The sequence below is a fragment of the Gastrolobium bilobum genome, unplaced genomic scaffold (genome assembly GCF_033153095.1).
Source record: "Gastrolobium bilobum isolate Gb01-03AN ecotype WA unplaced genomic scaffold, APGP_CSIRO_Gbil_v1 utg177159, whole genome shotgun sequence".
Lineage (NCBI taxonomy): Eukaryota > Viridiplantae > Streptophyta > Magnoliopsida > Fabales > Fabaceae > Gastrolobium > Gastrolobium bilobum.
In genome coordinates, this window is record NW_026898250.1 from 1 (window position 1) to 22,481 (window position 22,481).

Below are 22,481 nucleotides of genomic sequence, written 5' to 3' on the forward strand. Positions count from 1 at the left end.
AGAAGCACAAATTATGGCAGCAAATAATGATGCAGATAATCCATTCATGGATTCCATTCTCACTCTATCTTTTAACAGGCCCAACTCGAGCATTGTTCAGCCTAATGTTGCCAACAACAATTGGGAGATCAAATCTTCTCATATTCAATTGGTGGAGAGAGCTCAGTTTGGAGGAGAGGAGAGTGAAGATCCTCACAGGTTTATTAACAGATTCTTGATGATCTGTGACTCAACCAAACACCCTCAGGTGTCTAATGATGCAATCCGGTTGAGATTGTTCCCTTTTTCTGTTAAAGGGAAAGCTCTCAATTGGTTGGAAAGACAACCAGCAAGAAGCATTCCAACCTGGGATGATTTATCACAGAAGTTCTTTGCTGAGTTCTTCGATGGAGAGGTACAACCAGATGGTGAATGATATCACCAATTTCACTCAATCTGAGGGTGAATCAATGTGTGCAGCATGGAACCGGTTCAAGGATTTAATGAGGAGGTGCCCGCATTATAACTTGACTGCTGGTAATCAGGTGAGAATCTTTTTCAATGGTTGCAAACCTGAGATTCAGATAGTGTTGAATGGTGCAGCAGGTGGCACTATTAAAACTTTGAGGGAAAACGAGACTCTTGAGCTGATTGAGAGGATGGCCGCCAACGAAAATGAAGTGTTGTCAGCAAAGCCTAATAGAGGTATCCTTCAGCTGGAAGGTAATGATGCGATGCTAGCTGAAAACAAATTATTGTCTCAGCAAATGGCAACTGTGACAGAGAGGCTTGATAAGATGCATATTGCTGGTGTTCAGGCTCAAATTGTTGCTGTTGTATGTGAATATTGCTAGGGCAACCATGAATCTAATGAATGTTCTTCTTTGCTGGCTTCGGATTCATCTCAACAAATACAAGTGAATGGCATTTTGTATGATCAGAGACCTCAGCAGCAAAATGTTCAAAGAGGTCAAAATTTTGCTGCTGGAGGTAGTAATTATCAACGGAAGATTCAAGGCACGGACAAATGGCCTCCACCAATCCAAACCAAGGAACCTTCTAATTTGGAGAGGTTAGTTGGACAAATGGCTTTCTAGTGCTTTCATGGAGGAGACTAGGGCCAATACCAAAAATACAAATGCATCTATCAGAAATTTAGAGAATCAGATTGGCCAACTGGCTAAGCAAATTGCTGATAGAACTACAGGTACCTTCCCTAGTAACACAGTTACTAATCCGAGGGAAGATTGTATGGTCATCACAACCAGAAGTGGTAAAGTACTGCCATCTCCGGAGGTTGAAGAAAAGCTGGATCCTGCAGCAAACCTGAAAAAGAAATTAAGAAACCTGCTGAAGTGGTGAAGCTAGCTGAAAAAGAAAAAGCAAAAGAGAAGCATGAGTTGAAACCTGAGTACATGAGATCTATGGCACCTTATCCGGAAAGATTCAAGAAAGATGCCCAGAAACAACATTATGAAAGGTTCCTGGATATATTCAGAAAGCTTCATATTAATATTCCATTTGCTGAAGCCTTGGCTAATATGCCCAATTATGCCAAGTTTATGAAGGACCTTTCAACTCGCTGACAAATCCATAAGGAAACCTAGTGGTATAATTGAAGATGTTCTTGTGAAAGTGGACAAGTTCATCTTTTCGGCAAATTTTGTAGTGTTGGACATGGAAGGGGGAACTGAGATGCCTCTTTTGCTGGGTAGACCTTTCTTGGCCACTGCTCGGGCCATGATTGATGTTGAAAATGGAAAGCTTGAGTTAAGGATGAATGATGAGACAATTACCATCAACGTCTTTGACTCTATGAAACAATCTTCTGACAAAGGCGATTGTTTTAAACTTGATGTTTTAGAGCAAGTGGGGAAAGAGGAAAAATCTTCTAGTCAAAAGATTGATGAAGATCTTGAGGCGCAAGAGAGTGTTCCTGTTAAGGAAGGAAGGATGTAGCATTTGAAGTTCTTGAGGAAAAGAATGATTCTGACAAAGAAGATGGTGCCCCAAAAATAGAGTTGAAGGAGCTTCCTGAAACTCTGAAATATACCTTCATGGGTAATAAGGAGGCGGTGATTGAAGTATTGAAGGAGCACAAGACTGTGTTGGGGTGGTCCATTTCTGATATTAAACATATAAGTGCTTTTTTTTGTACCCACAAAAGTCTCATGGAGGATGATGTCAAATATGTGAGGAAGCCTCAAAGGAGGCGTAATCCTACAAGAAAGAAGGCAATGAGAAAGGAAGTGGTGAAACTCTTTGATACTAGTTGAAAGATGTGTGCGGATCACCGGAGGATGAAGGCTTCCAAAAGGAGAATCTGTGAGAAGAGGCACCGAGACTCTGTCTCTCAGAGGAAACAATACTTCAAAGAGTTCCTCACATGGATTCACGGTTGGAATCAAATCTGGGAATGGTGGTCTCATGCACTTATGCATCTAGAACCACCAGATCCTCCATTTGCTGAGTCATCCCATGCTGCTGAGGGAGATGACATGGAGGATTGATTAAATCTCCTTGCTGACAGAGATTTAGTGTATATTAGTTTATTTTTCTTTTTAGTACTTTGCTATTTTAAGTTGGTATATTTCCCAAACATTCTGATGCTTTATTGTGCGCATTATAGTTTATCCTATATGCCACAGTTTGTTCCAAGGTGCAGGTTTATCATCCATCTTTTGGTTTGATTATTGCTGGGGACATCAATTCTTTAAATCTAGGAATGGTAGGCTTTAGGAAAGCATTTTGGAACTGCGGTTCTTTTATCAAGGGAGATATTCTAAACTCTTTTAATTTTTCTTATTTATTTTAGTTAGTTATTTTGTGTTGCTCTTTATTAAATAAAAAATATATTGATATGTTTTTCAAGCAATTCTCAGGTTTAAATGTGCTTATCCAGTTAATGTGCTTGACTAAATTCTTGGAAGTATATTGTATGACTTTCTGGCATAACATTGCATAGGTATAATTGGATTGCATGATTGCTCGTTTGTCTGAACTGATGTTGTGAAATTCTGATAATGTCTGAGGTCAATTTTTTTGAGTCTATACTGATACCATAGCTGTGAGGTTTGAGCTTAAAAACTGAATTTTCTTGTTGAGAGACCTCACTGTTGTAACACTCTAGAACTTGATCTGTTTCTCTGTAATGCATGCATTGATTGAAGTGATAAAGGCATTTTGTTCTTGTTAGCTCATGGCCAAAATAACCCACATGTATGAATTTTTCCATTGCTAGCCCCTTGAGCCTGAACTTAATTTGTTAATAAATGACCTGTGGCCTGATTGATGGCTTAGCCTATATTTATGTGACTTAACTTGATTGAGATTGAATTACTAATGTGTTGAAAATAAAAAAAGAAATTGAGGTAAGCTCCACAAAGGTCAAGTTTGTGCCCTTAAAACAAAGGGAGAAAAAAAGGAAAAAGCAAAAAAAAAAAAGGGAAAAGAATGAATGTGCATAAAAGGTAGTTGAAATAAATTAATTTCCGAAATTCTATAGGAATGTTAGTGGAGAAAAACCATTGAGTTGAACGTGTTAAAGTGAAATAATATCAGTTTTTCAATCTCATTGTTGTTTGAGCTACTATCCATATATTCCTACCCTTTAACCCGGCCAAGTTACAACCTGTGAAGTCCTTTTGATCAATTGATGCATGTGTTTGATTCTTCATTTTTAAGAATTTTGAGAATATGATCAAGCCCATGGTAGTGTTATAGCTGTGATTAATTGAGTGATCATGATACCCTTAAACATTGAGTGTGGAGTGGACATTATTTATCTGTGTAAGGGGTAATCAATGTAGACTTGTATCTTTAATAAGCTGATAACATTGTTGGGAGTTTATGATATTGGGTCAGTCATGCATGGAATATTGTGTCTAAGAGTGTCTATGGATTGTTATGTTGGATTAATTGAATATGTCTTGGATTGAGTCTTGTACATTGCTGGGGACAACAACGTTTAAATCTGGGAATGATTTGATATGCCTCTGGCAGATGTAGTTTTCTAAGTTAAAATTGATAAGAATTGAGTCATAAAAGAGCAATTTAAATACATATTTGCTTATTATATTGATTCTTTCTATGTCAATGATATTTCTCACCTATTGGTTGTGCTTAAACAGGTAAAAGAAGTGAAAATTACAAAATTATAAAAAGCCTGTTGACGCGACTCCACACGGGTGTAGCACAGTAAAAATTCTAGCAACATGGCGCGAAATGGCGCCACACCGGCGCCAGATTATGGAGAAACGCAATTTTGGCAGTGGCACGGCGCCTAGCGGCGCCAGTCTTCGAAGTCCACACCGGTGTTTTGCAAGTGGCGCCAACTGGCGCCGATTTTTGAAGAATTGCAATTTTGGGCAGAAGCACCGCGTCGACTGGCGCCGGTTTGCGAGAAGACAGTTCCGACTTTTACACTTCAGGCAGAAGCGCGGCGCCGACCGGCGCCAACTTGCGCAGGTTCACGGGAAAATTACGCCGTGTTGTCCAAGGGCATTTTTGGAAGAAAGAAAAGAGGCGTATAAATAGGATGCCTTTTACAGAATTAATCGAATCCGATTCCGAAGACCAGAGACGATGGTTGTACTCAAAGAGAGTTCTGAAGGATCTATTTCTTCTTCCATTCTTCCTCTTTTCATTTATCAAGTATGTTGAATATTGAATTTTTAGTCATGATAATGATTGGCTAAGTTCTTTTTATTGTAGTTAGGGTCACAAACCCTATGTGAACCCTTGTTACGACGGATTGGTTTATGATTATTCGTTTATATAATTGTCTTTATCTCTACCCTGTGCGTATTTTATATTTTCTTTATTAGAACTGATCAATCTAATAGTTATAACCCTAGATAAGAATATTGGGATTTTGATCTTGAAAGGGGGTAGGATAACAATTGGTATGCATGCTAGGAATAGATGTATATTTAATTGCAGATGCTAAAATTATTGAGTTCATTGCTTAATGCCATGAGAAACATTGCAAGGAATTAGGGTTTCAATTGGGATTAAAGGGTTAACCTTGCAAGGAATTGAGGGTTAACTATTAATACTTTTAGATAATAATTTATCTGAGTAATTATATAAATGAATATTGAAAATCAATTCAAAGTAAGAAGTGAGAATCATTCAGTGAGTGTACTCTAGCTACAATGCTTTCTCATTTTACAAAATCAATTTCTATTTTATTTCTCATAAACAAAAAGCCAAAAACAAGTTCTTACTTTTAGTTCTTATTGTTACTCAAAGCCAAAACATTTCGTCACAATTATTTGAACCCTTCAATCTTAAAAGGAACGATTATTTGATATACGATCACAATCCCTGTGGAGACGATACTTGACTTGTCATTATATTACTTGTGCGATCGGTATACTTTCCGGTGAGCATCAAGGGTCGCTACAAAAAAGTGGAATATGAAGGACTGCATCTTATTTGCTATACTTGTGGAAAGTTTGGGCATAGGTCAGAGAATTGCACCAATAGGAGTTCAAACCATGTTGGTAAGGATGCTACGGAGGTTAATCTTTGTAGAGAAATTGTCTTGGTTAATGATCAAATCAATATTGTTCAAAAGGAGGATAAGCAGGAGGGGTTTGGTCCTTGGATGGTGGTTTCTCGTGAGAAGAGGAGGAACAATTATCAAGGGAAGAAGAATGATGTACTGTAGAAGAAGAATGATGTGTTACAGAAGCAAATTGATATCAGTTTTAAATCAGATAAGGCTGAATTGGGTACTGGTATAAAGGAAGGTAAGTCCACTGCTGTTATTACTAGTCAGAAAAAAGACAAGAATGAAGGAGATCTTATCGTGGGGAGCCATGATGTGTCTTTAGATGGAAAAAAGGAGAAGAGGAAAGCGTCTCATGATACGCTCAAATTGATTGAGATGGAGAATGCCTTTAAATTAGTGTGGGATAATATTCTAAACGATGAGGTCTATGAAGATATGAATACACATGATGAAACAACAATTTTGAAAAGAATTCAGTCTGTTGCCAAAGCAAAATTAGATGGGCAAGCTTCTCAAGGTTCAATTGGTTCAGATTGGAAGGTGGCTGAGAATGTAATGATTGATTATGATTCACAGCCGGTTTTGGTGGTGCATGATAGTAAAGTTGAGACTAGGCAGGAGGGTAGAAGGAAAAATAAAAATCCTAAGCCTCCTGACCCGAAGTTGAGTCTTTTGAGAAGTGTTTCTATTAAGTCCAAAGGTATTGTGAGCTCTCGTGGTGTTGGAAAAAATACAACAACACGTATGTCGCAGGTGTAAGGTATTCCTGCAACTTCCCAACGTTTTGATTAATGTCTGTTCTTTTTTGGAATTGTAGAGGTGCTGCTAAGCCTAACCTTGGTCGTACCTTAAAAATGTTAGTTGATAATCATGGTATTTGTATGGTTGTGTTAATGGAAACCCGTTCCAGTAGTGTTAACAGTAAGAAGTTGATGAAGAAGTTGAAATTTAATCAAGCTATTTTTGAAGAAGCTGTTGGATTCTCATGAGCTATTTGGGCTATGTGGGATTCTAATAAATCTTCAGTCCATATTATTCCTCAATCTAAGCAATTTCTCCATTTGATGGTTTATATCGGTGACCATATTAAATTTGTTTGTACAACTATGTATGCTAGCCCTAGAGAAGAGGAGCGTCATGAGATGTGGAATGATGTTTATCAGTTCAGTCAGAATATGAGTACTCCTTGGGTTGTTGCTGGTGACTTTAATGGTATCAAAGATGCTAGTGAGAAAAAGGGTGGATCTCAAGTTGATAGAGCTAAGTGTGGCAGATTTTTTGAGTTCTTAGATAGTTGTCTGGTTGATGAGCTTCGTTGCTTTGGTCCTAAGTTCACATGGCAAGGTCCAAAATGGAATCACCTGGATAGAGTTTATAAAAAACTTGATAGAGTTTGCGTCAATCTTGCTTGGAGAACAGCTTTTCAAAATTCTGAGGTTAGAATTCTCCCTAGAGTGCATTCTGATCATAATCCTCTTTTATTGAATATTTCAAAAAGAAATAATTCTTGGCAAGAGAGACCTTTTCGGTTTCTTGCTTCTTGAATGGATCATCCTAATTTTGAAGAGCTTATGGTTGGGAATTGGGACCGTAGATCAGAGATAAAGTCAATGATGTGCCGATTTGTTCCTAAGCTTCAACATTGGAATAATCATGTCTATGGCTATATACATCAGAGGAAAAAGTTCATAATGCAGCAGATTGAGAAGGTCCAATTTCAAAGGATTAGCTCAGACTGTATGAGATTACAAGATACTGAGAAGTATTTGCAGAAGGAGTTTAATCAGGTTTTGGATGAAGAGGAGATGCTTTGGTATCAAAAGTCAAGACATAATTGGATTGTGGATGCTGATAAAAATGCTAGATACTATCACTTGAGAATTATAGTGAGAAGGAGCTCCAATAAAATTTCAAGGCTTAAAAAGGATACTAACCAGTGGATTGAGGAGCCTAAGGAGCTTAAAGACCATGTCTGTAATTTTTACAGGAACTTGTTTACTGAGGAATCCACTTCTCGTAGGTGGTTATCTTCTCCTAGCTTCTGGGCGCCTGTTGCATCTGAATCTCGTGAGAGGTACCTACTAGTGATGAGATTTCTATTACGTTGCAATCTATGGGAGCTTTTAAAGCTCCTGGTGTGGATGGTTTCCCTACTATTTTCTTTCAAAGACAATGGAAGTTTGTGAATTGTCAAATTGTTGAAACAGTTAGGAAAATTTGGTCCAATCCTTCTTTGGTTGCAGAGATCAATTCTACTCTTTTGGTTTTGATCCTAAAAGTGAAGAATCCTGATTTTATTTCTCTATTTAGACCTATTTCCCTTTGTTCAGTCTTGTATAAGCTTTTGTCCAAAATTCTTGTGCAGAGATTGAAGCCGTTGATGGAAAACTTAGTCTCTCCATTTCAGGTGAGTTTTGTTCCTAATAGACAAATTCAGGATAACATAATTATTGTTCAGGAATTGGTTCATTCAATGCATAAGATGAAGGGTAAGAAAGCTTTTATGGCCATTAAAATTGATTTGATCAAGGCTTATGATAAGCTTTCGTGGAATTTTCCGAGAAGTGTTTTACACGAGATTTCTTTTCCTAATCATTTTGTTAATCTGACCATGAGCAGTGTGGAGTCTTCTAAAATCAATTGTTGTGGAATAGAGGCAAGACTAGTGATTTTATTCCTTCTAGGGGTATTAGACAGGGTGATCCCCTTTCTCCCTATTTGTTTGTTCTTGCTATGGAGAAATTAACTCATATCTTCTTGACTGCTTTGAATGGTGGAATGTGGAAGCCTATCTGCGTTGGTAAGGGTGGTCCTCAAATTACACATCTTGCTTTTGCTGATGATCTTATGGTTTTTATGGAAGCTAGTGTTGATCAATTTGAGGTCCTTAACAAATGCCTCTCTTTTTGAAGAAGCTTCGGGTCTTAGTCTTAGTGTGGAGAAGACCAGTATCTATTTTTCCAAAAATGCAGATGTTGAGGTTATTGCTAATATTACTCAGAGAAGTGGTTTTAAGCATGTTAAAAATATTGGCCGCTATCTTGGGTCAATGATGAGACATGGCAGGGCTTCTAAGAATATCTATGAGGGGATTGTAGAAAAAGTCAAAAGTAAGCTAAATGTTTGGAATCAGCAAACTTTATCCCAAGCTGGTCACATTACATTGACAAATTCTGTTTTGGCTGCCATGCCTTAATTTCAAATGCAAAGCACTAAGATCCCTTCTTCTATTTGCATGCAGTTAGAAAAATTACAGAGGGATTTTGTTTAGGGAGACAAGGAGAATAGTAGGAGACATCACTTGATAAATTGGAAGATCATAACGAAGCCTAAAAAGGATGGAGGTTTGGGTTTGAAACGGTTAGAGGTAATGAATGATACTTTCCTTGCAAAAAGGGCGTGGATGTTTACATCAGCATCAAATCAACTTTGGATCAAAGTTTTACATGCTAAATATGCAGCTAATTCCCGAAGGTCTGGTTTATTTAAGGCTTTAAATTCAAATTCGGTGTTATGGAAGAATTTGTGTAGAGTTTGGAAGGTTATGGAGGAGAATTTAATCTACGATTTAGGTTATGGTACTAAAATTAACTTTTGGATGGATAAATGGCATATCCCAAACCAATCTTTAATTGAGTGTACTGTTAGAAAAGATCCTAGTATGAGACTTGATGCTAATGTGGCAGATGTGGTTACTGCTGATGGGGAGTGGGATTGGTTGTTTCTTAAGCAATGGTTTCCTAGTAATATCATTAATGTATTGCTTGGAACTCTTGCTCCTAATGCTGCAGATGGTCCTGATAGGAGAGTTTGGAATCTGGTTAGTGAAGGTGACGTGTCTGTCAAGGCTAACTACTGTTCCTTAACTAATCAGTCCATTTCTGATGGTCTTAGCAGATTCAATTGGTCCAGTTGGTGGAAGTGGTTTGGTCCTCAAAAGATTAAAGTGTTTATGTGGAAGGTAATGCATGGGAGGCTTCTAACTAAAGCTAAAATTGCTAGTTGGGGTAATGGGGATGATTTGTGCCCTCTTTGTGGTTTAGAAAGTGAGATAGTGCTTCACATCATTCGGGACTGTTAGCAGGTGAAGAGCATATGGTCTTGTTTGGTGCCTCATGATCGTATGCAGGATTTCTTTCTTGGTGACTTGGATAGCTGGTTAGAGTTTAACTTCAAGTTGAGGTTGGCAGGTAATGTGGCTGATTCTTGGTTGTCTTATTTCTTTGTCACTTGCTGGAAGGTATGGGCCTGGCAAAATGAAGTTTACCATGGTTCTAGTCTGCTCTCGATTTTTGATAGAGTAAGAATGATTCGGAATTTGGTTGATGATATAAACAATGCGGGTTGTAATCATTCAAATAGGTTTGCTAAGAAAAGAACAATGACCATTGATATTTCCTGGCAGTTTCCTTCTCCTGGTATAATTAAGGTAAACACTGATGGGGCTGCTCGTGGTAATCTTGGTATTGCAGCCTGTGGTGGTGTTATGAGAGATGCTAATGGTAAGTGGCTGGGTGGTTTTGCCTATAGGCTGGGGTTTTGTACCTCTTTCAAAGCTGAGTTGTGGGGTGTGCTTAAGGGTTTAGAGATGGCTTGGAGTGTTGGCTACCGTAATGTGATCATTGAAAGTGATTCTTCTTCTGTAATCACTCTGCTAACCAAAAATGGTGTAGCAATCCGTCAGTGTCTTCTGATATCTCGTATACGGATATGGGTACAAAGAAATTGGGCAGTGTCTTTTCAGCATACTTACAGGGAGGGGAATTCTTGTGCGGATTGGTTGGCTAATTCCATTTTAGATGATCGTGAGCAGATTTCTAAAAGAATCTGGTGGGAGCCTCCTCCTGGTATTAGGCTTCTATTGATGGCTGATTTGGCTTTTGTTAGTAGACCACGCGATATGGTGTGTAGTCTTTAGTTTCTTTTCTTTGTTTTTTCTGTTGGGTTGGGCTTAGGCCTTTTGTTTATAAAGAAAAAAAGAACTTCTTTAAAATAGTTTTTTCTTTGTCAAATAAAAAAAAACAAAAATTAATTTCTTATGTCTGCAGACATAATTATTAATATAATAACAATATATACATATATATATATATATATATATATATATATATATATTAAAGTCACGTCATTTATGATATTAACTAGTTTATTACCCGTGCCGATGCACAGGGGAAAAAAATCGATTTGTTTGTCTGGTAAAAGTTTCCGTAAATTAAAAATAAATATTATGAATAATATTTTTTGTTAAAATATAAGAGCATGATGTAGGAATAAACAAAAAAGATATATCTTTCTTCAGTCTCAAATTAAATAACGATGTTAAGCTGCACTATAAAACATACTAACTTATGCAGGTAACAAAACATGCATTATTAACGCGATGATGATAAAATAAAAAAGATTAATTTATAAAGACTTAATTAAAATTCAAAATATCCAAGTGATTTGCAACTTAATATACTGTATTTGTAATAAAAAAATGAAATGTTGTGCTTGACATCAAGGTAATAAGAAAGATGTGTAATGTATACTTGCAAAAGTTATAAAACCCATTCTGCGATTCACTCTTAACGCAACACATAAAAGTATATTGCTGCATTTTACCTTGTCTGTAGTCATTTAAAAATTACAAAGTTTTACTCATCTTCTTTCAGTATTTTCCAGAGATGAACTTTCATTTAGAAAGATCAAATTTACAAAATAATAATACTTAAATATTTTTTTGCAAAGATTTGTGTCGTTAGTATTTGGAATTTTTCAAATTCGTATTTACAAAAATTAAAATCAGAATTAGGAATTTAATTATAAAAGAAAAAGGGCGAAATTTTAATTTAATTATAAAAAAATGTTGGCGGGCCAGTTCTCCGGACCGAGTCCAGTTTGCAACCTCTAATTGTCAGCATTATGACAGCATGTAATACATTTTTATATTTATCCACATAAAAAAAATTCTTATAGTTGCATCTAAATTTTTATATTTTATCTCAGAGATGGACATTCATTTATTACAATCAGATTTATAAAATAATAATAAATAATTATTTTTTTGCAATGATTTCGGTCCTTAGTATTTTGAATTTTACAAATTTGAATTTATAAAAATTGAAATCAGATTTAGGAATTTAATTATAAGAGAATACGTATGAAATTTTAATTTAATTATAGAAATTTTAAGAATAAGTCTCTAACTATCAACATGTAATAGGTTTTTATATTTATCCACAAAAAAATGTTCTTATAGTTGCATTTAGATTTTTATATTTTATTTCTGAGATGGACTTTCATTTATTACAACAGATTTACAAAATATTAATAAATTATTATTTTTTGCAACGATTTGTGTCGTTTGCATTTGAAATTTTACAAATTTGTATTTACAAAAATTAAAATCAGATTTAGGAATTTAATTGTAAAAGAAGAATGATGAAATTCTAATTTAATTATAAAAATATGTTGGTGGCCGGCCCTGCGAGCTGAGCCCCAGTTTGCCACATCTAACTATCAACATGTAATAGATTTGTATATTTATCCACAAAATAAGGTTCTTATAGTCGCATTTAGGTTTTTATATTTTATCTAAAATATGAACTTTTATTTATTACAATCACATTTAAAAAAAATAATAAACAATTATTTTTTGCAAAGATTTGTGTCGTTAGTATTTGGAATTTTATAAATTTGTATTTACAAAAATTAAAATCAGATTTATGAATTTAATTATAAAAAAGAAGAATGAAATTTTAATTTAATTTTAAAAATATGTTGGTGGGCTGGCCCTCCGGGCCGAGGCTAGTTTGCCACCTCTTTTGAATACCAATGAATCAGGTTAATAAAAATCCAGATTTCGATGCCATAGATTTAAATGAGTTCTCTGTCACCATTATGAATTCAAAAATCAAATTTAAAATTTCAAGTTAAAATTTAAATTGAAATTTGGAAATTAAAAGAGCAGTCAGATATACATTAATGAGCTGTCTGCCACCAACTTTTACAACAAATCTTGACCATTGATTTAAATCAAAAAATCTTGTCCATCGAATTAATCTTAAAAAATTGATTTTTTTTATATTTATTTTATTTTATTCACTGATTTACCAAAGAAGGAAAGGTTTTTAAAATTCTGTAATGTGAACACAAAGCTGAAAGTGACGGAGAAAGCGACACGTCAGCAAACTTGCCAAAGTTTGAATTGTATTTATTTTCTTTTTTTTAGATTTATATTTAAATTGTAGGTTTGGATGTTTTTAGTAGTTACAATTGCAATTTTTATGGAAAAAAATAGAAATTTGTTGAATTCCACTTAATCAAGGTTAATAAAAATTCAAATTTTAAACTGCAAAAATAAGGAACAAATATTTTATCAAATTTATTATTTTTATACATTCAAACCGTAGGTTGGGTTATTTCGAGTAATTAGAAAATATTTTAAATTTCAAAAAATCAGAAGAGAAAGTTTGAATTCCATTTATTTTCTTTTTTTAGATTTGAATTTAAATTGTAGGGTTGGATGTTTTTAGTATTTAAAATTGCGTTTTTTATGGAAAAAATAAAATTTGTTGAATTCCACTTAATCAAGGTTAATAAAAACTCAAATTTTAAACTGAAAAAATTAGGAACAGATATTTTATCAAATTTATTGTTTTTATACATTCAAACCGTAGGTTGGGTTATTTTGAGTAATTACAAAATATTTTTAATTTTTTAAAAATTGTAAATTTTTGAATTACAGTGAATGAAGGTTAAAAAAATCCAAACTTTAAATTTTAAAAATAAGTACGAAATTTGTAGGTTGTGATTTTGTTTATTAGTACGAAATTTGTTATTTTTTTTGGAAAACAAAAGAATTTTTTTGAATTCCATTGAAACAGGTTAATAAAAATCCAGATTTCGATGCTATAGATAAGCAATATAAAATTTAACAGCAAATTCAACATCACATAATATTTAATAAATTTCAGTTAAAAAAAAACGATGTCAACATTTAAAAATGTAACTCCAGCAAAAAACGGCAATTGAACATTCTGTTGTAATAAACATCCTGTCCGAAGACACAAAACAACACTCTTCAGTCACAGTAGCCCAATCTACGGGGTATTCTCATCTGCTTCTGCATCAAATCTATTAAAAAAAAGAAATAAAAAATTCAAATATCAGTGTTTTGACTTTGCGTAAGCAAATGACATGGTTTGCATATTATATTAATAAAAGAAGAAATATATATATACCGCTGAAATAAAAATAAAAATTATAAAAATACGTAACTCTTTTTCAAGCTTTATTCTCTTCGCCGTCTGAACAGCTGAAAATTTAAATTCTCCAGCAATGGAATCATGAGAATTGATCACAGGTGTCAACATCGTCAGAGAGATATCACCAATGTCAGCACTATCACAAGTCTGACTCTCAACATCTTATTTTTTTTCATAATAAAAAAAAGTTACGTCAAGTATTTTTGTTATTTTTTTTCGTAACATAAATCTAAATCCAAATAATGGGTTACCGCAGCCTTTTCTGGTTCCGACGATACAACTTCATTTTCGCGAGCATTATCGAAATTTGCTTCATCCTGTGATATACAACAACCAACAACAGTCAACAAAATGAATAAGAAAAATGGATATCCAACAGAAATATATAAGAAGCATACATTTGGATCTATAAGAGACTTAATGAACGCTGAGATCACGTCTTCGCTCATACAAATTTTAGAAACTTGATATTTGGGCTCACTGTATGAGTTCAAATCCTTTTGCTTCACATTTATCTTGAACAACATTGACTTCTCATTCAGAACATTTAACTCTTCTGGAAATTGATCCAAATCTGCACCCTAAAAAAAAAAGGAAAAGGAAAAAAAATAAATTGAAAAATAAAAATAAATAAATACAGCGCAAACAGAGTGCACATAGCGACAAAAAATACATGTTCGCTATTACACAGCAATGATAATACAAACCCTCTTGAAATGCAGCTCGCGCACTTCACCAACACTCATTCCCAACAAAGACATACAGTCGCGATCAAACAGAAGAAATGACGCGAAATATGTGTTATCCACAACTCTGACCTGAACACTAAATCTGGAATTTTTTTCGAAATTGTATATCAGCAACAAATATTAATGACACAGATTAAAGACGAATTATAAACGAAGAACAATATATTACCTCGGATAATAATCTTCCCAATGTTTTTGGCAGTTCTTACAGTATCACTTTTCAAAATCCTCACAAACGAAAAATGGACATTTTTTGCAAGACTTGTACCACCAGTTGTATTTGCTCTCAATAGCTTTTATAGTCCCGTACGTGATGCATGTCATAACCTTAAATATAAACCATCAAAGCTTAAAAAATCGATACAGACTTGACATAATTCAAGATAAGCAAAAAATAAAAAATCGATATTTACCTCACCACAAAGCTTAACATCTCTGATAGACTTCTTTTCAGTCTCCCTAAGAAAATCCTTTTCGAAAGAATAGGAGGACTGAGTAGACAACTGAGTCATCCTCAAACTGCTTTCCACACCATCAGCCGAAAGACTATAAAGCAAAAATTCATAATTCCATCAATGAATAACCGAATAAATTGCCACATGAGTTCAAGAAAAATGAACACACCATTTTTTGAACTCAACGATCTCTGGCACCTTCGAATCCATGACAATCCTTGTTGTATATTTTGTATTTGTTATCCCGACCTTACCTATCGAGTTGAAAATATCAGATAAAAACCGAATAAAGAAGCCAAAAAAATTTAAAATAACGTGAACAAAAACATAATACAGAAGCCAAAAATATTTAAAATAAAATGAACAAAAATAGAATACAGAAGACAAAAAAATGTAAAATAACATTTCGTTTGGAAAAAACATACCCCTAAAACATTTTATCCTTCCCAGTTGGACTATCAGGACGTTATGATGAGTGTCACTATTTGCCAAAAAAGACTGCACCTCATCCGCATATTGCTCCCACAAAGTGCACTCCAGCTTGTGACCCCTACACATGAGTTGCAGCAAGCACAACGTTAATACACAAAAAATATAAGCTAACAGAACTTGACAAAATTAATGTATTTAGCTAAAAAAATTTAAATACCTCAGGCTGTCAAGCTCCAACACTACCATTTTTGTCTTCCTACCAGAAACCACACGATCACAAACTTCCCCAATTCCTGAGATTAAACCAATGACGTCTACAAAAAAAGAGGGCAGCAAACAGTTGGTGAAAAAAATGCAATAATTAGAAATTGGATAACAGTAAGGAAAAATACATTACCGACTAAATAAGGAGAGTCTGACGTTTCTTTCTCAACGATGTCATAATCAACAAAATCAAATTTACTTGAAGAAATATCAGAATCAACAATTGATTTAACATCAGTCCTCAAGTTGAAAGACAAACGATACTGATACTTGGTTGGCCTGAACACATCGCGAATACAACTCCAAATCTTTTTATAAAATAACACTCTCCTTCATGGATTTTCTTTTGCACCGGCAAAGAACCTTTGACAGTGGCGTGGATCCTACCACCCTACAAAAGAACGCAACCAACTCACATCAATAACGTTAATTAAAATGGAACTTGCATAGAGATGGAAGATTTAAAATATGCAAAGATGGAAGATTTTAAAAACGCATACAACTACCTGTTCATCCAATAAAACCATTTCAACATTGTCGTCAAAATCTCTATGTTGAAAATTAGGAACTTTCCAAGCACGAAACACCTTCACATTAATCCTCCAGTCCTATTTGGCAGGATTGACATCCTTCAAAAAATTATATTTTGAAAACATGTTTTTTGTAAGACGAAAAAAGAGAGAAGCAAGAACAGATGTTGAGGAAGCAATGCGTGTATCAGCAGATATTTGGCAGCAGCAACAACAAAAAAGGAAAAATAAGAAGAACGAACAGAAACGTAATGAAGCGTTGGTATAGAAAACAAAGCAGATGTATTTTTTTAATTATTTAACATTAAATGAGTTTCCTGTCAGCATTAAATGAGTTGCTTGTCACCATTCGACACGTCAGCAAACTTGCCAAAGTTTGAATTCCATTTATTTTCTTTTTTTAGATTTAAATTTAAATGTAGTTTTGGATGTTTTTAGTAGTTATAATTGTGATTTTTATGGAAAAAAACAGAAATTTGTTTAATTCCACTTAATCAAGGTTAATAAAAATTCAAATTTTAAACTGCAAAAATAAGGATCAAATGTTCTAATCAAATTTATTATTTTTATACATTCAAACAGTAGATTGGGTTCTTTCGAGTATTTAGAAAATATTTTTATTTTTCAAAAGTTGTAAATTTTTGAATTACACTGAATCAAGGTTAAAAAAAAATCCATACTTTAAATTTTAAAAATAAGTGCGACATTTGTAGGTTGGGATTTTGTTGATTAGTAGGAAATATTTTTTTTTGGAAAACAAAAGTAAGTTTTTGACTACCACTTAAAATGTTTGTTGAAAATGTAGAGAAGGAAAAGGGTTTAGGGAATATAAAAAAGGGTGTTAGTAAAAAATCAAATTTTAAATTTTAAAAAATCAGAACCGAAAGTTTGAATTCCATTTTTTTTTTTAGACTTGAATTTAAATTGTAGGGTTGGATGTTTTTAGTATTTAAAATTGTGTTTTTTATGGAAAAAAACAGAAATTTGTTGAATTCCACTTAGTCAAGGTTAATAAAAATTCAAATTTTAAACTGTAAAAATGAGGAACAAATATTTTAATCAAATTTATTATTTTTATACATTTAAACTGTAGGTTGAGTTATTTCGAGTAATTAGAAAATATTTTTAATTTTTCAAAAATTGTAAATTTTTGAATTATAGTGAATCAAGGTTAAAAAAAAATCCAAACTTAAATTTTAAAAATAAGTACGAAATTTGTAGGGTGAGATTTTGTTGATTAGTACGAAATTTGTTATTTTTTTTGGAAAACAAAAGAATTTTTTTGAATTCCACTGAATCAGGTTAATAAAAATCCAGATTTCGATGCCATAGATTTAAATTAGTTGCCTGTCACCATTTAGAATTAAAAAATCAAATTTCAAATTTTAAATTCAAATTCAAATTTGAAAATTAAAAGAGCAGTCAGATATACATTAATGAGTTGTTGCCACTACAACTTAATTGAACAAAAACTTAATTTTCCATTTTTTTCGTATTTTAAAATGTTTAAAATATTTAATAATTCGAATTTGCCAAAGAAGGAAAGTTTTTAAGTGGGTAGTGGTATGAATAGAAATCTGAGATGCAAGGAGGGAGTGACACATGGCAAAACACCATTAACTTAAGTTAATAATTGCGCAACAAACAAACGAAGGAAGTAGCAACATAGTTTTTTTTTAATTGAAAATTCAGAAATTAATTGTTAAAAAATAAAATAAAAACAAATTAATTAATATAAAGAAACTAAAAGTGCTATTAAGTCTTAAAAAAAAAACAAAACAAAAAATACAAATAATATATTTTCTGTAACTGAATAAATTTCGTAAAGACCAAAAAGATTCAATAAAACATGATGTAGCAATAAATAATGGAAAAAATATTTCTGCAGTTAATGCAGATAAGTTATCTGCATTTATTTCCAAAACGACGTCGTTTTGATATTGAAATCTTAAAAAATTATAAATATAAAGACTATTATAACCTGAAATAAATTAAAATTACAAAAATATCATGATTTCCGCCTCAAACGACGTCATATTGGACTTACTGCAGATAACTTATCTGCAATAACTGCAGAAAAAGCGAACCCATAAATAATATATTAAGAAGAGTGTATTCATTTTTTTTGCAGTTACTGCAGATAACTAATTCCAATACGATGTTGTTTTGAGCAAAAATCATAGTATTTTTGTAATTTTAATTTATTTCATGGTTATAATAGTCTTTATATTTATAATTTTTTAAGATTTCAATATCAAAACAATGTCATTTTGAGAATAAATATAGATAACTTATCTGCATGAAATACAGAAATATTTTTTCCGCTAGAGAATTAATGTGTCACGACAAATGCAACACTACTCTTATTGACGAAGCCAATAGTTTTGTTACAGAATGGTCAAGACGACAAGAAGGAGAGCATTTAATATGTACCAAGACCACCATTTTTTAGGTGATCTTTTAGTGTAAATAGAAAAGTAAAATTTAAAAAGAGAGAGAAAATAGCAGGGGTAAAAAAAAAAAAAAAAAATTGATATTATGAGAAGGAGCACTAAAAAAATTCGATGATCCGGGACAATATAAAATATTTCAGACAAAAAGAATAGAGTAGGGGAATAGTGACTTGTCACTACGCAGGCCATATATCTGACCTAATCATTGGGACGCTTTTCCCTTATTCTTTTTCCTTTTCTTCTTTTTCTTTCTTTTTTTTTAGTTTAACTCTTTTTGAAAAAAAAAAAAAAAAACCTACCTACATGCTTGGCTTCATTTCGTTTTCTTTCTGTTTTCTCCACCGCCACGTGTCAGTTATTCTATCTCTTTCTTTCTAGCGGTCTCTGACTCTGACCGGCGATTATTATGCCAAATTATATTTAATCAGAATTAATTTCATCAATTATTACGATTAATTGATTATGCTATGATTTAATCAGAATTAATAGCAGACAGAGAGAGAAGAGAGAGAGAGAGAGAGTGCAGTGTTGGATTGGAGTATAAATATCGATGGACATTCTTCTCGTGATTCGCGAACATTCTCTTCTTAATTCAGCTCCGACGGCTACACAAACGAGTCTCTTCTCTTCTCTTCTCTTCTCCGCTGAATTCTTAGGGTTTTTCTGAGTGGTGAATGTGGCTTCGCTGCGACATTAATCATCGTTGCATGTTATAGCACAATGTCCGGTCCACTTGATCGTTTTGCAAGACCCTGTCAGTTTCTTTTCTCTTTCTTTTTATGTGTTTTGTTCGTTTTTGTGCATTTTATTGTTTCGTTCATCTCAGCCTAAGGTTTCTTCTGAATGAGGGAAAGAAAGATGCGAACTTTGCGGGTTCTGAGACTTTAGATCAAGAGAATTCAGCAAACCTAACCTTTACAACTTGCCAAGTGTGGGGGTTTAATTCTTAACCCTGGCTTGCTCCCCTCCAAAATGTGGTTTTTGGTTAAATTGTTTGGTCTTTTTCATTAGGAAAGATGCATGGTTTTGTTTGTTAAAGGATTCTTTACCTTTTTTTTTGCTGCAAAATTGTTTCTTCATCTTGTTTTAACTAGTTTTTTTAGAAGTTGGATCAAATTGTTAGGGAAACCAGGCAGTTTCAAGGACCTTGAAACATTTCTCTATTTTTCTCTATTTTTTGTTTTGGTGGTTTACTTTTTGTAAAAATGTTTTGATTTTGCCAGGTTTTGAGGGGTTCTCCGGTAGTGATGAGAAAAAAGAAAGGAGATCTAATTTTGAGAACTCTGAAGATGAAAGGAGGTCAAGAATCTTCTTCTTTCAAGAAGAAAGCACGATGTTAAGGTCACCTTAATATCATATGGAAATCATCATGTTTTTTCCGTAATCAACTATTGCCTAAACGCATCAACAGCTTGCAGCTCCTCAACATCCTCAATGGAAACTGAGCTAACACGCCCATCACTCTTTCTCCGGCCTCGGTTTTTCTTTAGAGAATGCTTGAATTTGGGCGAAGCCCTGAGTGCTTTCTTCTTGAGAGATTCGATTCTTGTTCTTGACCTCCTTTCATCCTCAGAGTTCTCAAAATTAGATCTCCTTTCTTTTTTCTCATCACTACAAGGTTTCAAGGTCCTTGACCCTGCCTGGTTTCCCTAACAATTTGATCAATTTCTAAAAAACTAGTTAAAACAAGATGAAGAAACAATTTTGCAGCAAAAAAAAGTAAAGAATTCTTGAACAAAATAAACCTTTGCATCTTTCCTAATGAAAAGAGCAAACAATTTAACCAAATACCACATTGGCCAAAGATGCAAGGTTGCTTTCTGTTCTTTCTGGGATTTTACAGGCAGGTGCTATGTCTGACTTCTCTCCAATTAGTATTACTTTCAAAACAAGTTCTTACATTCTTTTTAAGATAAAAGAGGTCACACACCTTGAAATTTATTTCATGATTATTGTGCAAACAATATCTTTTGTATATATTGACTTTGTAATTTTTTTTTTGAAATACAAAAGCATTAATAAATGATAATATAGTTTTTTTTGGCAATGAGATATGAAGCTCTACACAAATGAAATTTTGTTAATGAGATGTGACTAGATTTTTTCTTAGGTTTAGTTGATGGGTTAATGGGTCTTGCATTTAGAAATTTTTGGGATATTATTGAGAAAAAACCCAAGTAGGTAGAGAGAAATTAATATATTGGATTGGATTGGATCGGTTTTCATCAACCAATCCGAAAACCGATCCCATCCAATTAAAATTTGCGGGTTTTTTCGATTTTCGGTTTATATGGTTATCATCTTTCGGTTCAATCACCGTAGTTTGAATCGGTTTGGATCGGTTGATGAACAATACCCTGAATGTTAATTTGTAATGACGACGAGAGTTTATTTTGTTGCATTTTGCGATATTCCTTTTTATTTTTCTTCTGAAATAATTAAAAAAAAACACCCAATTAGAGAGATTCGCCCAATATGTAGAGGAAATTATTACTTACTAAATTAAATTAGGGAAAACTTCAAAAACCCCCCTGAAAGTTTAGTCACAATCACTTACCCCCTCCTTAAAATTTTTAATCATTTACACCCCTACTTAAAACGTTTTTATCACTTACCCCCCTAACTTGATTTTCCATCCAAAGTTAAAGTTAACGGAGTTAGTTTTTTAAAAAAAAATACAAAACTACCCTTAAAAAAAACACGCGGCACTGGACCTTACTGATGGCAAGAGACAGTCATTGGCCAGTGGAACCCTAATCGTTCTGACGCTCCACCGCCCTGCTTCTGATTAGCCGGAAGATGCTTATATAATTCGGGTTCTGAAAGAAACACACAACACTCAAAGATTTGGACTGGTAAATCTCCATTCTATTCGGTTGTATTTGAGTGATTTGTATTCTCTCTCTATAACATAGAATAAAACGAAGTTTCTGTTGGGTTTAATATGCTCTTTTCACTTAAGCCCAATAGCTTTAGTGAGAGTGAGCCCAAAAGACTAATTTCAACCCATGAAGCTTAGGGTTAGTCTTGGATTGGGCAGAGTATATAAAATCTCTTTTCTCTCTAGTGCCTCCTAGGGTTACAGACATCAGAAACACAAAGAGGCAGACGTTCATCATCTGAACGGTTACCCACATTGTAGGTTTATCATCAGAAACGCGGAAGCGCATCGTACCGATGTGATGAGGAATGAAGAACACTGCTTTAATTACCTGAGATGAAGCAGCGAGCGTGACAATTTCTCACGTTCTGTTCTCCTCCTGATCCCCCTTGAGTCATAGCCTGGAAGATCAACCGTAGAGCAGAATTGCGACTGTTCGTGGTGCGTTGCTGAAGATCGTGAGGCTTGAGGAGGAGAACAGAACGTGAAAAATTGTCACGCTCGCTGCTTTATCTCAGGTAATTAAAGCGATGTTCTTCATTCCTCATCACATCAGTACGATGCGCTTCCGCGTTTTTGATGATAAACCTACAATGTGGGTAACCGTTCAGATGATGAACGTCTGCCTCTTCGTGTTTATGATGTCTGTAACCCTAGGAGGCACTAGAGAGAAAAGAGAGTTTATATACACGCTGCATACCACAATCATGTATCATGATTGCGTGAAGCACACGCTGCCTATCATGACCGGATTTTAGGACATTTATGATTTCAAAATTCAGATAAGCTAAGTGATGCACGTTCTCTTGCTTACATAGTTTTTGAAATCAAACAAAGGATACTCTCAATTAAATAAATCTTGGAAATTGGAAAATATTGCTTATGTTGAATGGAAGGAGATTTAAATTAAGAAATTAATTTAACCTTCAAGCGCATTATAAGGACCATTAATAAAATAATCATGTGAAGTC

The 22,481-nt window shown here is 33.9% G+C and overlaps 2 protein-coding genes and 1 non-coding gene across 3 annotated transcripts; 1 reads left to right on the plus strand and 2 right to left on the minus strand.

Annotated features, from left to right (window-relative positions):
- Positions 1-402: 402 nt before the first annotated feature.
- LOC133314225 (small nucleolar RNA R71) lies at positions 403-508 on the minus strand. The gene has a single exon (XR_009751919.1). It is a non-coding gene; the product is annotated as a small nucleolar RNA R71 (small nucleolar RNA).
- A 6,095-nt stretch (positions 509-6,603) lies between these two features.
- LOC133314221 (uncharacterized) lies at positions 6,604-8,693 on the plus strand. Its single transcript, XM_061515662.1, has 6 exons — positions 6,604-6,933; positions 7,066-7,571; positions 7,667-7,760; positions 7,863-8,044; positions 8,152-8,293; positions 8,361-8,693. The coding sequence occupies exons 1-6, from the start codon at positions 6,604-6,606 to the stop codon at positions 8,691-8,693; spliced, it is 1,587 nt and encodes a 528-aa protein (XP_061371646.1).
- Positions 8,694-13,562: 4,869 nt separating this feature from the next.
- Positions 13,563-16,173, minus strand: LOC133314222 (uncharacterized). Its single transcript, XM_061515663.1, has 13 exons — positions 16,153-16,173; positions 15,973-16,037; positions 15,780-15,925; positions 15,600-15,696; positions 15,376-15,500; positions 15,120-15,204; positions 14,909-15,041; positions 14,713-14,822; positions 14,454-14,577; positions 14,145-14,327; positions 13,998-14,063; positions 13,755-13,893; positions 13,563-13,615 (listed from the first exon to the last, which is right to left on the minus strand). The coding sequence occupies exons 1-13, from the start codon at positions 16,171-16,173 to the stop codon at positions 13,563-13,565; spliced, it is 1,347 nt and encodes a 448-aa protein (XP_061371647.1).
- Positions 16,174-22,481: the final 6,308 nt, after the last annotated feature.

Excerpts from the sequence above, each read along its gene's own strand:
- LOC133314221 (XM_061515662.1), top strand. The coding sequence starts at position 6,604 with ATGTATGCTAGCCCTAGAGAAGAGGAGCGTCATGAGATGTGGAATGAT. Across the intron at positions 8,045-8,151 it reads AAGGCTTATGATAAGCTTTC|AGGCAAGACTAGTGATTTTA; the intron begins GTGGAATTTTCC and ends GTTGTGGAATAG. Across the intron at positions 8,294-8,360 it reads GAATGTGGAAGCCTATCTGC|CTAGTGTTGATCAATTTGAG; the intron begins GTTGGTAAGGGT and ends TTTTTATGGAAG.
- LOC133314222 (XM_061515663.1), bottom strand. The coding sequence starts at position 16,173 with ATGGTTTTATTGGATGAACAG. Across the intron at positions 14,823-14,908 it reads ATGTTAAGCTTTGTGGTGAG|GTTATGACATGCATCACGTA; the intron begins GTAAATATCGAT and ends TTTATATTTAAG. Across the intron at positions 13,894-13,997 it reads CGGAACCAGAAAAGGCTGCG|ACTTGTGATAGTGCTGACAT; the intron begins GTAACCCATTAT and ends GTTGAGAGTCAG.